Source organism: Magnolia sinica, chromosome 11, assembly GCF_029962835.1.
Source record: "Magnolia sinica isolate HGM2019 chromosome 11, MsV1, whole genome shotgun sequence".
In the NCBI taxonomy this organism is placed as follows: Eukaryota; Viridiplantae; Streptophyta; class Magnoliopsida; order Magnoliales; family Magnoliaceae; genus Magnolia; species Magnolia sinica.
The window spans coordinates 67,798,006-67,815,202 of NC_080583.1; the positions used below are offsets into that span (position 1 = coordinate 67,798,006).

A 17,197-nucleotide genomic window follows, 5' to 3' on the forward strand; every position below is an offset into this window, starting at 1 on the left:
ATTTTCAAACAATTATATATATATTTAACAAAAACAATCAAAAAGTAGATTTAGATAGAGGTACCTTGTTGTTGAGAGAGGGAGAGAGAGCTCAGCCAAGTGGCCAAGTGCGAGTCGTACGACTGAGACGAGTCAGGCAGACTCTAAGTCGAGCTTAAGTGAGTGGTCGAGTATAGGAGAAGGAGATGGAGAGAGAGAGAGAGAGAGAGAGAAGGGGGGGGGTGCTTGGGCATGGTGGGTTGGGTAAGGAAAAGAAAATGTAAGAAAGAGATGGGTAGGGTGGGGGTTTTTTTTAATATAATATAATATTATATTATATATATATATATATATATAGAGAGAGAGAGAGAGAGAGAGAGAGAATGCTCACACACTAGTTCAACAATTCAAATTCGTCCAACTAGCTATGCATTAAATTACTAAAATATCTCTTTTTATCTACATGTAATGCCTACATATGAAAGGCTATGTGACATCAAGTATTACATGGGTATGTTGGGAACAGGTGTCAAAGATCTAGCTCGTTTATCAAACATGGCCCATTAATTAAATTTTATCTACCAAAAATTAATAAATGGACTTTATAGTTGAATCCACACATGTAAGTTGAAACTAGATTATTAGAATGGGTTTCTAACATCCCACTTTTCTTGTATAAAAATATATACACTATATATATATATATATATATATATATATATATGTTATACCTTTCATATACGTACAAAGAACTCTATTTGATTAACGGATTGGATTTCTTACACACCTGATACATTATCCAAACCCATCATATGTGTACACCTTCTATGGTTATCTCACTATTTTTGGAAACAAACCTTTTCCTCCTTCCTCTCTCTCCATGTTTAATGCTTTCTCTCCCTCTGTGCCGCTAGAAACGGACGTCAATTGCCTCTTAGCCTTCCGCAACTTCCTATCATAGGAAGCTAGTGGGGCCCACTATGATGTTTGTGATAAATCTATACCATCCATCAGTTTTTCTAGATCATGTTAGGACATGGGCCCAAAAATAAGACAAATCCAAAAATCTAGTGGCCACACAATAGGAAAAATTGCAGATTGAATGTCCATTGTTGAAACATTCGTGGCGCCACAAAAGTTTTGGATCTGGCTAATATTTTTGTATTTTCAATTCATCCTAGTAGGAAATGACCTTCTGAACAATATGGATGGCATATAAACATCATGTTGTGGACCTATGGAGGTTTCAACTGTAGGCTTTTCCCTAACCACTTTTTCCTATCGCACAACCCATATGAGCCGTGGATCTACCTTATTTTTTGGCCACTACCCTACCATGATCTGGTATAACAATGGATAGGGTCTCTGACTCTGAGTGCATGGTACTCTTCCAAAGTGTTTTCAAAGGGGAGTGGATTAGATGTTACCCTGACCGTGGGGCCCACCTTGATGAACGTGTTATACATCCACCCTGTCCATCAGTTTTTATTGATCATTTTAGGACTTCATATCCAAATCTTAGGTGGACCACATCATTGAAAACAGTATTTATTTAATGCTCACCATCAAAAACTACTTAGGGACCACCTATGGCCCACTGCAATGTGTATTTGCCATCTATCTAACCTTTTGATAAGGTCAGATAGACCTAGATGAAGGAAAAATACAAAGATCAACTTAATCTAAAACTTTATGGCCCACAATAAGTTTTTAATGGTCAATCACCATTGTTTCTAGTGGTGTAGTTCACTTTAGGTTTGGATCTTCTTAAGTTTCGGGATCAAGGCATAAAATGCGATGAAAGAATGGATGGACAGCATGGATATGCAATACATTCATCAAGGTGGGCCCCAAACGGTCAGGGTAACACCCACTCACGTATTACCCAGTGACACCTAATCCACTCCCATTTGGAAAGAAGCGTAAAAGAGGGCGCGGATTAGGTATTACCCCCACCAGACCTATCTAAGACGGATGGTCATGTCAGAGGCTCTCTGCGCCCAACGTGATCTATATATTTTATCAACACCGTTCATTTATTTTGATAGATCATTTTATCCCATGATCCAAAAGAAAAGAGTTAGATTGGACGCTCAAGTGGACCACATCACATGAAGTAGTGGGGATTGAACACTTATTGTTGAAAACTTCCAAAGACCCACCATCATGTTTATTTGCCATCCAACCTGTTCACAAGGTCACAGACCTGTACGAAGGGAAAACATAAATATCAGCTTGATCTAAAACTTTTATGGCCCCCAACAGGTTTTCAACAATAGGCTATAAATTCCTACCACTCATGTGGTGTAGCCCACTTGATCCTTTGATATGCCTCCTTTTCGAGCCCTTGTCCTAACATGATCTAGAAAAACTAATGGACAGGATAGATTTATCACAAACGTCATAGTGGGCCCCACCTAGCTTCCTATATCATAGGGGCAGAGATGGCATTAATTGAGAAGAGATAACATTAAATGAAGAGAGAGAGAGGAGGAAGAGGCTTTTTCCCAAGGAAAATAGGATGAGGAGACAAGTAGTACATGTGTGATGCATTTGAGTAATGCACCACATGTGTAAAAAAATCTAGTCCGTTAATTAGGTAAGGTTCTTTGTAAGCATGTAAATGACATAAAATATTATTTTCTGTGATCAATAGTATGATATATTTATACTAGAAAAGTAAGTTGTTAAAAATCCATTCAAACAGTTCAAATGCAACTTGCATATATGGATCAGATGATGAGGTTCATTTACTAATTTTTCACAAATAAAATTTAATTAGTAGGTCATATTTGATGAACAGTGTAGATCTTTGGCACATATTCTTGTTGTACCTATATAAGACTTGATGTTACACACTCTCTCATGAGTGGGCATTATAAGTAAATAAAGAAAGATATTTCAGTAATTTAATGCACAGCTAATTGGACCAATTTGAATGGTCCAACTAGTTGTGTGTGAGCATTTCTCATATTAATATATATATATATATGATATTCGAGTCGAGTCGAACCAAGTTCAAGCTTCGAGTTGATCCGAGTTCGAGTCAAGTCGAGTCAAGCTCCACTCTAATCGACCTCAGCTCGTTTTCAAAACAAGTTGGGTCATATGAAGCTTGGCTCACCTCAATTCGTCGTTCAAGCCGAGTCAAACCGAGCTAGATCGAGCCAAGCCGAGCGAGGTTTTCAACCTAGCTTGGCTCGTGTACAGCTCTAATTTCAGGCAAATATTTGATGCATTGTAAAGGGAGTCACTATATAGTAACTTGAAAAGGTATTCCTTGTCAATATTAAAGCTTTTTGTGTATTTTCTTTTGTTGTTCTTTGTATTCTTTGGCCTACGGCCTTTACTTTTAATAAATTTTGTTATCATCATTTCAAAAAAGATTATAACAACATCAAATCTATGAAGATTAGGCAATGCTAAGTCAAGAGGAGGAGAGCTCCTGTTTCTTTATGGCTAGGTGATGCATACATTGGGCCCCATGGGCCCAATTCAAGTGCCTAGCCCGTTCAAGACCCCACATTCATGATTATGCATCTTTGAAGTTGCCACACTAGAAAGATGCACATGGGTTACCTAGTTAGACCATTTTGACCGTTGGATCATCGTCATTGGACATCTCGATCGTGGGCCACGAAATAGTTTAGTTTATTTAGTTGTTTATATGTTTTGTTTATTTTTTTTCTTATATTTTTGTTGAGTTAATGAAGTTAGGAACAAATTTTATTTTGTTGAGTGTCTTCACGTAAAACTTCTTATCTAAGAGCGTCTTTTTATAAAGTCTTTTTTGAGACTATATAAGGCTTGGACATCACATCCACACCCTAGCCCATTATTGCATATGAAAAAAAAAAAAAAAAAACTCTTACTCTTTGCTTTGTGATGAAGTAAAACCTCATGTGATTGGAGTAATTTGGTGTGATGCCATGGAGTGAATCCAAGTTATCCTTCTCACATTCTCTTCCATCAAAAAATATTTCTTCACTTTCTCACTTTCCCTTTCTTTCTAGTTCTTTCTTCTTCTTCTTTCTCCATTTACAAACAATCCCTACTTCCACTTTTGTTTTTTTTTTACCTTCTTCCAACCCTTAAATCGACAACCTAACCCAACCCAAACTCCACCCGGCACGTCCCCTCTGACCGTACAACCGTACGGACAGACTTGTACAAATGTCAATACAGTCAAACATACCCTCTCTCTCATCCTTTTGCTTCTCCTATTTAACCATAATCCCTAAAACCCAATTTCCTACCCTAGTTTTCTAGAACCCTAACCCTAAAATCCTAAGTCTCAAACCCTAATTCCCCACAACCCCACTTCTAAACCCTAATTTCCAAAATCTGATTCCCAAACCCTTACACACCAAGAGATTCCATTTAGAGTTATATCAATTACTATGCTAGATGGAAGTCCTACCTTTCATAAGTCCTATCTAATCATGTTTTATAAGATCTAACTGACAGGTTGTGATTTAGTCTTGAATCTGAGCATAGATAAATACTTGAATTCATTAAGCTTGTAATTGGTTAGCATTATTTTATGCTTTAAATTGTTCTAGTTAATCCGTTGATGATCTCATTGCATCATCCTAGGCTAGGCCATCCGTCCTGCATCACCAAATCTTTAAAAATTTTGTTATGTTAAATAAATTATAGATTGATTTGAAAGCAATCAAATAATTAGGGGATCTTCAATGGGTGATGTATGAGGTAGGGCAATCCACGTTTTCTAAGTTTTATTAGTTTTTTATAAGTATTGGTAAGAAGAAGTCTAAATATCGATAAATTTTTTATTTCTCAATACAACTTTCTCATGGGTGTGCTCTGCATACATTCTTGCGATTTTGGTATCGAAACTACATTGATTCAATAATCAGATTGCATTACTTCACACATATGGATGGACTGAGATTGCAGTAGTAGTGTAGGTAGTAGAACAACAAGGATGATGGCGGTGGTGGTGGTAACAGTTTATGATAGCAATAACAATATAACAATTATAACACTAACGGTAATATCATCGTCATAGTCATTACTGTTGTTTTGTAGTAATCATTTCTACAGTAGAAATAAAGATAGCAAAACCATTCATGCAATGGTCCAAACATCCTTTTTGAATCTCCATCCCTCTTAAATCCCCATCCTTCGTCTATATTAACAATTACAACACTAAAAGCAATGTCATTGTCATCATCATTACTATTGTTTTGTGGTAATCATTTCTACAGTAGAAATAAAGATAGCAAAATCATTCATGCGATGGTCCGAACATCCTTCTTAAATCCCCATTGTTCATCTGTTTCACTAGATACTAAAGGTTGTGGAGAAAACCGAACTGGCCTGCTATATGGGAAACGCAAAATGAGTGCCTTAAAGCTGGGCCGATTAGAATACCTAGATGAACTTCCCGAGCTGATGGGACACGGACAGTGAGATGAGCCCTGGGTTGACTCTAAGCTAAGCTAAGCTCAGCAATAGGAATCACCTCCCAAGCCAACCAGACTGACCCCTAAGCTAAAGCCTGAAGGGACAGGAAACTTGGAGAGAATTCCGCTTCGAATAAAAAAAGGAAAGATTTGGCACAATCTTATCCGAAGATCACGCTGACAGAGGCGGGTTCGGCGATACTTTCGGAAGTAGATCCCCATCCAAATACAGATCCTCCAGCAAATCCAACATATCCCAAGGTCCTAAAGCCACCTAAACATCCTATAAATGCACCCATTGTGATTGGAGAGAGGTAAGCACCAAAAACCCTTACTCAAGTCTCACTTCTACTTTTAGTCTACCTGCCTGACTTAGGCATCAAAGGGTCCCCGGCCACAACCGGCACCCTCGTTGTCCTTTACATATTGTGGATACAAGTATACGTGTGTCTACAGGCGTGGCACACGTCCATCCAGATTCAAGCAATAACACTAAACATGCAAATAACAGCAACTCAGAAAACTGAAACAATCTTCAGTTTCCCATAAGCATCGATCTAGCATTTTTTATCTACTCAACACCAATCAACACAAAATCCCTACAGATCATATACACATATAACCGCATTATAAGATATTTTTTAAGTTGTGTTTATAGCTAATGATTAGAATCAATCTAATTTGCCCTGGAGGTTTATAGCGAAAACCTTTCCTTTTCGTTATTAGTAGAGTTCCACCCGTTATATAAATGAAGAAATTCTAATGGAATTGCTCCAGTGAGTAAGCTCCTTCTACATACCAATAGTTGTAGCCTGATTGGCGAATCATAGTTTTTTATGGTTGTTTCTAACTGCTTTCTTTAGAGCTTGCCCATCTCGAGTGAGGATTGATCCCCCCCCCCCCCCAACCCTTGTCACCGCCGCAGGGAGAAGCCCCATGGACCCACCAGCAACCCCCTCTTTCCATCTGATTTGTCACGGGAAAAAAACATCTTTGATTTGGGCAACCATGGCTGTAAGCCATGGTTGTGATGGATGGAAGGTATGGAGAGGAAGAGACGGAGAGAGGATGGTGGTGGGTGTCGCTGCCACAGCTGCCACTTTTGTGGGGGTGCCAAGTTACTTTGACCAGTTTTGCAACTGGTCGTCCGGCTCGTAGTCTTCATAACCACCTTATCTCTCAACCTCCAGGGGGATCTGACGACCCCAAATCCTTGGTTTCTAGGAATAAAGCCCAATTCCACAAGACGAGGCTATCCATTAAAGGCGGTCTCCTCTCCTACTTCACCAAAAGAAATAAGTACCAAGGTTTATTGATGCAGGACACATGATTTAATGCTAGCATGCAACGTGGAGATTATGAAAGAGTTCATAAAGTAATTCAATTAACAAAATATGCTAATCCACCAAGTAATCAAGAGTAAACAATAGACAATAAAATCTTATTTAACCTAAATCACATGTCTGCGTGCTAAGGAATAACATAAATCAATTAAAACTAGGCCCGATGGAAGGATAGCACTTCTAATTTAGCATAGGCATGTTCCACACTCAAGGGACAGATATGTAGGTTTTATGATTAGGGTTAGGAAGGGGAAAATCTGAAATTTGGAAAATTAGGGTTCATGGGAATTGGGAATTTTCGAATTAGGGTTTCTAGAAATTTGGGAAAATAAGAAATTGGGGATCTAGGGTTTAGCGTAGGGTTATTATTGTGAAATCAATGGGTTTTTATGGAGAAAGCAAGGGGAAATCAAATGATTGAGCAGTTGTCCATGCAGTTAGCCTAAGGGCTCATACGTGTGGGTCGTTGGCTAAGCTTTTTGGGTCCTCAGTGGTTGATTTCGGTTGGGGTTGAAGTTGAATGATGAGAAGTTGAAGAAAATTATGATTTGGATGGTCCTAGATAGGAAGGGAAGAAAAGAGATGAAGTTTTTTGGAAAAATACCTCTTTTGAATAGAAATGAAGAGAGAAGGAAGATGATAGAGGGAGACCTCGCACCTCCGTTGAATGGGGAATGGAATCACACCACACCCAAGCTCCAAATCACATGGAGTATTCTTCAAATCACATGAAAAAAAAGAAAACACAGCTTTTTTTTTCAAAATAATGGCATTAGGGCTTCACACACTCATCTTTCTCTTTTAGTCTCAGAAAAGACCTTTTACAAAAAGACTCTCAAATAAGATTCTCAACATAAAGACGTTTAATAAATTAAAAGTTGTTCCTAACTCCCTAATCTCAACACAAATATAAGTTATACCAAAAATAATAAAGCATGAAAACAATCTAAACAACTAAACTATTTCGTAGCCCATGGGGGTCCACAATCAAGATGTCCGATGATGATGATCCAACGGTCCGATCATCATGTCCACCCAATCCAACTGTCCGATGTGTCTAACAAGCTCTTATATGCAACCCATGTGCATCTTCCCAGTGTAGGGTCTTCGAAGATGCATGAACATGCACGTGGGCTCTTCAACGTAACTAGGAATGTTAATCAGGCCAAGTGGGCCCAATGTAACGGTCGTCTAACCATAAGGAGACTGGCTCAGCCCTCCTCTGGTATGGTGCTTAGATGTCCTCATCAATTCCCCTCGGCTGAGGAGATTTCGCCTCTGGCAAAGTAAAGCTGCAGTGATGCTCGAGGAGATCCGAGTCTCGTCGTTGAAGCTTTGCCTCTGTGATCCATGTACTGTCTGACTTTGGTCCCCCCCCCCCCCCATTGTCCCCAAATCACATGGGTACCGCCTCACACGAACCATCCGCCTCACACGGGCCACCCACCCCGAGCGTACCCCTGCATCCCACAGGCAACCCCACTCGAGCCCGGTGTGAAAATGCCCCTGCATTAATCACCCCCGGTGAGGAGTCTCAAACACGAGACCTCCCACTCTGATACCACTTTGATGCAAGACAATTAACCACTTGCTCCAAAAGCTCGAAATGATAGAGCATGGTGAATTAATCCCTTTATCTCATAGCCCAGGCCCCACATCTCATGGGTTAGGACCTCTGCCGAACCCCCCTCGTGGGCCCCAAATCACATTGGTACCGCCTCACACGAGCCCCTGCCTCACACAGACCGCCCACACCGAGTATGCCCCTACATCCCATAGGCAACCCCACTCGAGCCCGGTGTGAAAATAACCCTGCATTATTTATGGTTGTCACTTTTGTGTTCAGGCGGAAAACGAGAGAGAGGGAGAGAGAGAGAGAGAGAGAGAGAGAGAGAGAGCTACGACCTCTGCTATGGTGCTGGCAGATATTGCGGTTGGGAGAATGGTATTCCATAATGGTAACAATGGGCGTAATAGCCACCACTGTTACCGTTACGGTACAGCCGTAATGGGCATAACAGCCCCCATAGCGGCCATTATAGCTTTTTCTTCTCTTTATTTTATTTTTTTTTGCAAAAAAGAAACTATGTATCGGCCCCATAATGGCCTGTTACAAGGATGTAATGGGGCATTACGAGTTCATTACAGAACTTTTTTTCTGTAACAGCCATTACGACCCCATAACACGAAATGGTGGCCACCATTACCTTTACATAACGGCCATTATGTAACTGTTTTTTGGTATACCTATCTATTCACAATCCATCTAATGGGACACATGCAGATTGTTTCACGCCTCAAAATGAATGCCCTTATTGGAAAAATCTTAACCTTAAGATCATAGGTTCATTTATCGATGAATGCGGACGGTCAGATAAACCTTCCATTCAGAGGTCCATCAATAGACAGTTACAATAATCCAACACAGGCTATTCTCAGGGCATGCACCATCCCTAGCTGGTCCCCTCAACGAACAGTTGGATCACCCACAGAGGACCCCACCTGTACAATTGGAGGGCCGAATAAGACCCACCAGTTTTGCAGGGCCGGAAATCATTCACATACAAATACCTCAAAAAGGAAAAACATTAAGGAGAAACAAAAACCCATTAAAGATTCGAACAGACAATTACGTATTCTGATAAGAAATCGGATCGAAATTGCAAGAAGTCAATGTTGAATTCAATGCCTGAGAGACGAGAAAAAACAGAAATAGAGACAGAGATTAGGAGACTTACATTTGCTTTTTCAAAATGATGTTGGAGGGTTCTGGAATCGATTCGAGATAGCGTTTTCCAGGGATCGATTTGGAGAGAGAGAGAGAGAGAGAGAGAGAGAGAGAGAGAGTTCGAATTCGAGAATCGAAAGAGATTGAAAAAGAAAGAAATTGAATCGATCCGAGATAGCGTTTTCCAGGGATCGATTTGGAGAGAGAGAGAGAGAGAGAGAGAGAGAGAGAGAGAGTTCGAATTCGAGAATCGAAAGAGATTGAAAAAGAGAGATATCAGCTTCTGTTGCCTCCAAAGTGGAAGGCAATTGAAATCTTGAAAAGCTTTTCGCTCTACTCGATTCTGCATTTCTTCTATTTCATTTGGTGGAATTAATCACGGTGAGGTGGGCCTACAATTTACTACATTGTAGCAACTGACACGTGGCAAAATATTCAGTGTAGACCGTCCAAGTAATGGGCTCCTTTGTAGATGGAGATCATTCTCATCATATGGTATTAATAGTCTAACTTGCCTGCCTGTCTGTTTGGACGGCTAAAATCAGCGGACCAGTTGGAATTTTTAAAGTCTTGATCCATCCATAGCGGAGCCATGATTTGGGGGCGCGGATTACGTGAGACAGGGTAACAGTTTAGTGGGTGTCTCATACATGTATGTGATGTATATCAACCCCGTCCATCCATTTTTGCAGCTCATTTTAAGTGATGGTCTACAAAATGAGGCAGATCTAAATCTAATGTGGATCACACCACATAAAAACAGTGGTAAATTGAATGCCCCTCGTTAAAAGTTTCCTGTAACCCATTAAGATATTTATTTGCCATCTAACCGGTGGACAATGTCACGTCACATAGACCTGAATGCCCCTGGTTAAAAACTTCCTATAACCCATTGTTGGGGGAAAATATGACAAGTCCTTGAGTCAGCTTGAGTCGGCTTGAGGGTCAAAAGAGTCAATGAAGCAATAGCTCAAACTTGGTGGGTATTGAGTCCGATTAAAGCCCAAAGCCTTCAAGCCGCAAAATGGAGTGACGTAGCTCAGATCGTGAGGCGCCTAGCCCGACTGTAGCGTGAATGTCCAGAGCCAGAAAACGGAACCTCTAAGAGAGGCGGTGCACCTCGAGGATCAATCAAAAGCCTCACAGAGGAAAGCCCAAACTGATTTAAGATCAATCGGCCCTAGAGTTACCCGAGCTTTAGTCCGACCCATAAATTGGGTCGGCCAATATAGTGGGTGGAGATTAGCCGTAAAACCTATCTCGGCACAACCGTGCTAAAGAGAAAGAGTCGGTTGAGCTATATCGCTCTATATCCAGAAGTTACCTAGTAAAACTCTTGATCTCTACCCGAGATTCTCGAGTAAATAAGGTTAAGATCTCCGAAAGTCTCGGAGTATCAGGGATTACGGATCCCAAGAGATTGAGATCTACTCTAATTACGAAAACCCTATGGGGTACGACACTATTATAAATACAAAGACTTTCATGGTGAAAGGTATGCAAAAAAAAAAAAAAAAAACTCTCACTCTAAAACCTTTACAAAAAATACCCAGGTTCTAACTTAAGCATCGGAGGGTCGACGGTGGCCTCTGCGGCCTGTTCTTAGGAGGTCCAAGAGTCGTTGCGGGAGCGAGCCAAAAACAGATCAACAGTTTGGCGCCGTCTGTGGGAAACGATACGAAAAGTCGTTCTCTTCAAGCACTGAGTAATCTCCAATGGCAAGAACAAGGAGAACCGTCCAGAACGAGCCTAGTGAGGTCCCTGTCATTGGACCACCGGCGACAGAAGGCCCTCCTGGTACGAATGGAGCCCAGGGGACCTAGAACCAACCCGATAATCGACAAGGTTCTGCAGCTCATCTGGCAACCTCCGTTTCAACCAGGCACACTTAGTGGAATCAAGGAAATGGACGGTTAGATAAGGAGGTCCAGGAACTCAGGACTGACGTGAACTTCATAAAGCAAATGTTAGAACAGATCCATCGCCAGCAGGTCCAGCTGCCCTAGCAGGACGATGGTCGGGCAAATGCCCCACGACAATTCATCGATCCTCAGCCCATCGCTCCATGATCTGTTCCTTAGAAAAGCCAACACCAGGGTCCGGCTGAGCCTGCACCCTCTCATATCTCCGTGACCGCCCCGCTGCCTACTACCGATCTTCAACACGAAATAGATCGGAGAAGGCGCAGCAGGCCCTCGGTCGAGGGTACGACTGACAGCGACGAACCTTGGAAAGGTGAACTACAAGACCTACGGAAGGAAGTGTAAGAGGAGATCGCAGATATGAAGCAAAACCGCTATGTAAATCAGACAAGGCCCGAGGCGAAGGCATCCCCGTTCACGGAAGAGATCATGCAAGCTCGGCTATCGAAACGATTCCGTCTTCCTCAGATCATGCCCTTCACCAACAAAACCGATCCAACCGAGCACATCGAGTCCTTTTGGACCTATATGGAATTGCACGATGCCTCGAACGCCGTGATGTGTCGGGCCTTCTCCCTCACTTTGGCCGATGTAGCTTGGCTTTTGTTCAAACAGTTGAAGCCAAAGTCCATTAGCTCGTTTACAGAGCTCAGTGATGCTTTCCTCACCAATTTCATCGATGAGAAGAAAAAGTTGAAGCCATCTGCGTACTTGAACAATATAGTTCAAAAAGAGGGAGAGCTACTGAAAGATTATATCAAGCGCTTTAACTTCGAGTCGCTTCAAGTCCGGAAACATTCGGACGAGACAACCCTTAACTCGATCATGCAAGGCGTCAGAGATAGGCCGTTGCTTGCATCCTTGGACAAGAATCTGCCTAGTACTTTAGTTGAATTCATGGCTCGGTCAGATAAATATGCGGACCCCAGAGAAACTCGAATCCTGCGCGAGGCCACCCAAAACGTAAAAACCCTGTCCAAAGAGCCAGCAAAAAAGGAAGTTGACTCGGCTAGTGGTAAGAAGCGTAAGGAGGATCAGTCCCGTGACAAACGTAGGTCGAGTAAGTGGCCTGACCACAAATTCTCGATGTACACTCCGCTCAATAAGCCACAGGAGCAGGTATTGATGAAAATCAAAGGCGAAGAATTCGTTAACTGGCCGGATAAACTCCGGAGCAATTTGAACCGACGGAATAAGAGTAAGTATTTCCATTATCATTGTGATCATAGGCACAATACAAGTGATTGTTACAACCTGAAACAGGAAATCAAGAGACTCAGCCAAGAAGGTCGTCTCAGAGAGCATATCGAATAAAGAATCGAGATGACGGAAGAACGCTTAGGTGACAACCGACCTATGGAAGAAATCCAAACCATTGTCGGTGGTCCTCGAGGTGGAGGCGACTCGAACAATGCTCGAAAAAATCACACAAGGAGCATCAGTCGGCCTGAGTTCGAGATCTTGATTTTAGCTCGGCCTTCAAAAGAGAGGAAAACGGAAAAGTACTATGTGTCGTTTACTGATGAAGACACTCAGGGCATTTATCACCCACATGATGACGCCTTAATCATCACCCTCACTATAGCCAACCGCAAAGTGTTCTGTATTCTCATCGATACAAGATGTGTTGTTCGTTCAAGCATTCGATACATTGATAGTCGCCCAGGATTGAAAATTGGGTCAAGCCGTGATGCTTCGTAGGTGTATAGCTCCGTAATTCCGTAGTCTGATCAATCTAAATGTTTAGGGAATGTCCATCATTAAAAAGTTTAAATCTCCTATTTATAATGTTGTCCTTTGGTTCTTGGTGTAAGAGAGTTTTCGTTTTAATTTATGTCCAAAGTAGGGGTTAATAAATCTCTTAATATGCCTATGGTCAAAGGTCATCCTAAAAAGGGTTTTTAATGGCATAAAATTTTTTATATATATTGTCATGTCGATCTTATGGCTAGTGGGTTATGAGCAACTGCACTTCAGTTTCGTTAACTTTGAGAGGGAAGGAAGAATCGAGAGTTCTAAGGTATTCTGGACGTTTGGAGTGCTAATAATGCTAATAAAGATGCAGGAAGTGAAAGATGAAGAATATCATCTTCTCGATGTTGTTTGAACCTTGAGTTCATAAGAGAATAAGAACACTCAAAATATATTTCACTATAGTCCACCCCTAACATGAGCTTATAGAGTATTAAACTATGAAACTCAATCTTACTCAAGGATCCTAATTTAATTGCACAAAAAAAACTTAAACAAAAATATGTGTGTATATATATATATATGTATAATTAAATTTAACCACGGGATGATTCCTAGTATAATTATAAATAATTCTTAAGTAGATACCAAATACTAAACTTTAATATGAAAAGATATGGCTAGTCTATTAGCAATTCGAAGCTGTAGAAATTTTTGGTTTCAACCCTTCTATTATTTGTAACATATTCGTCATTTTTTGTTACTATATTATTTTTATAATTTTTATAGTAGTCTATCATTAAGATTTCTTTTATTTTTACAAAATTTCATCTCATTTGAAGTTCTATAAAAATTATAATAACAATAAAAAAAATTCGCAAGTACCGGTTGTCCTAAAACTAACGATTTTCCATTTGCTTCTAAAATACCTCTACCGCTTGTGGCGTTTTTCATTCTTAAAGTAACTAACTTATTTTTAAAATTTTTATAGTGAGTTATTGTTAAGTTTAATCTCATATTATAAAATTTCATCTAACTTTGAGTTGTATAAAATTTATTAAAATTCCATAAGTGACAGTTGTTTGAAACTAACGAATTTTTATATGATTGTGAAATGTCTCTATTCCTGGTAACATTTTTTTATACTTTTAGTACTTTGAATATTTTTAAAATTTTTATAATGATTCATCAGTAAGTTTAAATTCATATCACAAAATTTAACTTCATTTGAAGTTGTATAAAAATTATTAAAATTCTAGAAGTAACAGTTGTCCAAAACTAATGATTTTTGGATAGTTTTCAAAGCATCCTAGATTTAACTATATTAAAATTTTTATTTTATTTTTTATTTATTTTTATATGAAACTAGACTTACCAGGCTTCAATCTAATTTTTGAATCACCTAAATCGGAGTTATATTGAGGGAGATATGAATTTTTGAAGTTGGTAAAAAAAATAGAAAATTCTAGCAGGGGTCCGCCGAAATCTGGTTCACCAGCGGTGCGCCGCCGTCATGGCGGTTCCACCGTGCTCCTCTCTGGTGTTCCAGGTTTAGTGACATGCCCCAAATCTAGAAATCAGGCTCACAAAATTCTCGATTGCCGAATCTGGTGCCGACAGCCTTCGTAGTACCCCATTCTCAGCTCTCAGCGCCCATACACCAAGTTTCGATCTTGGGATCCTACAAGGAGGATTTTTCAACATATATTTGTCTCATAAGAAGCATAACCACAAGTATACCCAAATCACAAAGGCAACATCATCATCACATATCCACTAATATAAACATTTGAATACAATGCTGAAAGGAAAATACATATATCGAAAATCAAAGCTCCAGAAAACGCTGCATGCTCCAAGCTCCACTCTGCTGCAACCTAACGCCACCTACATGCATTTATTGTGTATAAGCTTATAGAAAGCTTAGAGGGTGGTGAAAGTGTGTGCACAAGATAAGTGTCAAGCACGCAAATATAATGCCATCATCATACAATATCAGAAATATTAGCAAAATCATGAATCATACGATATCAGAGTAAGCAGAAATACTGACAAGTCCATGAGTCATACAATATCAAGGTACGCAATACAGATCAGTTATCCAAGTGAGAAGTCATAAAGAGCTGAATATCAGATGCTGAGGATGCAATGTAATATACAATTCCTGATGAGTTTACGAATACCGTCAGCCATATCTAGGCCATATAAATGCAGAAACATAGTAACCCAAAAATGTCATATGCTGCGGATGTAATGCAATGTGAAGTCGGGATGATAGTACATAGTATCACAGGCTATGGGATCCATCACAAGAGACTTCTATCTAAATTAGTCACATACCTAATTTGGATAGTCAGACTCAATGTGGTAAACTCCTGATCTCAGGTTACTCGCGCGCCCCAACTGAAATCCTGGCCATTGCGAAGGTATACGTAACAAATAATTACATACCACCAGCCCGAGTGGATAGTGAATGAATGAATGAATGAGTAAAATACTGAGTACACAACTCCTCCTCAATAAGTCCACATATCAGTACTGTACATTTCTGGGATCATCATCGGGGTCTATTACACTCTACGCCAGCTTGCCGCCCCTATCCGAGCGCACAATTGGGTAAGTGAAAGAAACCTCACTATCCGTCTGTCAATATCGGGCTCAGCTCGTTGATAATGGACTCATTCCTCAAGCTGGTCAAACTCAACCTAGATATTGCCCCCTTACTCAGGTGGGTAAGGTCACACCCCTTCCCAACTGACCACGACACAGTGGAAGACGTGGCTTATTGGTATACAACCCTTAGGCGCTCATATATATCCACTCGGTCTAAATATTGGGGTGTCCTCTGGTACCAAGAGGGTTTAAGAATTTTCACCCAGGGCCATCTATGGCAGCCCGATGCTAGTAACAGATTTTCGGTGTCCCATCTGGCCATTCACGATATGTTTGTGGAGGCTACGCCCCTGATGTCGTTAAGGCGTACAGTAATCACAACACACAATGCAAGATGCATGAGTCATACAATCTAGTCATGCATCAATCCTGCGTATACCGTGTGCTCATGTGAGACAATCTCCGCCTATCAGGGAATCTCATAACAACATGCCCAATGACATATGCAATGGTCAACCACATCTCATAACAAACATGCAGATGATGCGTATGAGCATGTATCATGATGATATGCTGTCATATACTCATAATTGACATCGACAATCAGAATCGTCCTCGACAATCGGAATCGACTTCGATAATCAGAATCGGTCTCAACAATTGGAATCAGCCTCGACAATCGACCTTGACAATCGGAATCAGTCTCGATAATCGAAATCAGTGTCGACAATCGGAATCGGCCTTAACAATCGGCCTCGACAATCGGAACAGGCCTCGATAATCGGAATCAGCCTCGACAATCGGAATCAGCCTCGACAATCAGAATCGACCTCGACAATTGAAACCGGCCTTAACAATCGGCCTCGACAATCGTAATTGGTGAGAATGAGCCTAACAAGGCCTACGAGAATGTCACAATGTGGACATCCAGCCATCATTGCCCATCAATGTGGACATTTAACCAACATTACTCCTAAGAAGTAGCCCACACAGGGCTTAACATATAGTGGGCCCCTGGCCTTTTACAAGGGCCTCATATACATCACAAAGGGCCACATCCCATGGGCCCAAAATACATCACAATGGGCCTCAACCCATGTGCCTCAAATATACCACCATGGGCCCTCACATCTGGGCCTACATACATCATAATGGGCCTCAACGTATGGGCCGGAAATATATATCACAATGGGCCTATCGTATGGGCTGGAAATATATCACAATGGGCCATAGCGTATGGGCCGAAAATATATCACAATGGGCCACGACATATGGGCCGGAAGTACATCTCATTGGGCCTGACCAAATGGGCCGAAAATACATCACAATGGGCCTCATCATATGGGTCATAAATACACAACAGGTGGGCCTTGCACATGGGCCTCAAATACATCACCATACACATCGCAATGGGATACACATCGCAATGGGCCACATCTCATGGGCCTGATACACATCAAGTGGGCCACATATCGGGCCCCATATACATCA

The 17,197-nt window shown here is 40.9% G+C and overlaps 2 protein-coding genes across 2 annotated transcripts in view; one reads left to right on the plus strand and one right to left on the minus strand.

Annotated features, from left to right (window-relative positions):
• The window catches only part of LOC131219278 (diacylglycerol kinase 1), a 62,219-nt gene extending 52,608 nt beyond the window's left edge, over positions 1-9,611 (minus strand). The window contains exon 1 of the mRNA XM_058214342.1: positions 9,490-9,611. The gene's annotated coding sequence lies outside the window, so the exon portion shown is untranslated. The remainder of the gene's footprint in view (positions 1-9,489) is intronic.
• A 2,150-nt stretch (positions 9,612-11,761) lies between these two features.
• Positions 11,762-12,715, plus strand: LOC131218145 (uncharacterized). The gene has a single exon (XM_058212824.1). It carries the CDS (start codon positions 11,762-11,764, stop codon positions 12,713-12,715), a length of 954 nt encoding a protein of 317 aa, XP_058068807.1.
• The last annotated feature ends 4,482 nt before the right edge of the window (positions 12,716-17,197 follow it).

Coding starts and splice junctions, on each gene's coding strand:
- LOC131218145 (XM_058212824.1), top strand. CDS start 11,762: ATGAAGCAAAACCGCTATGTAAATCAGACAAGGCCCGAGGCGAAGGCA.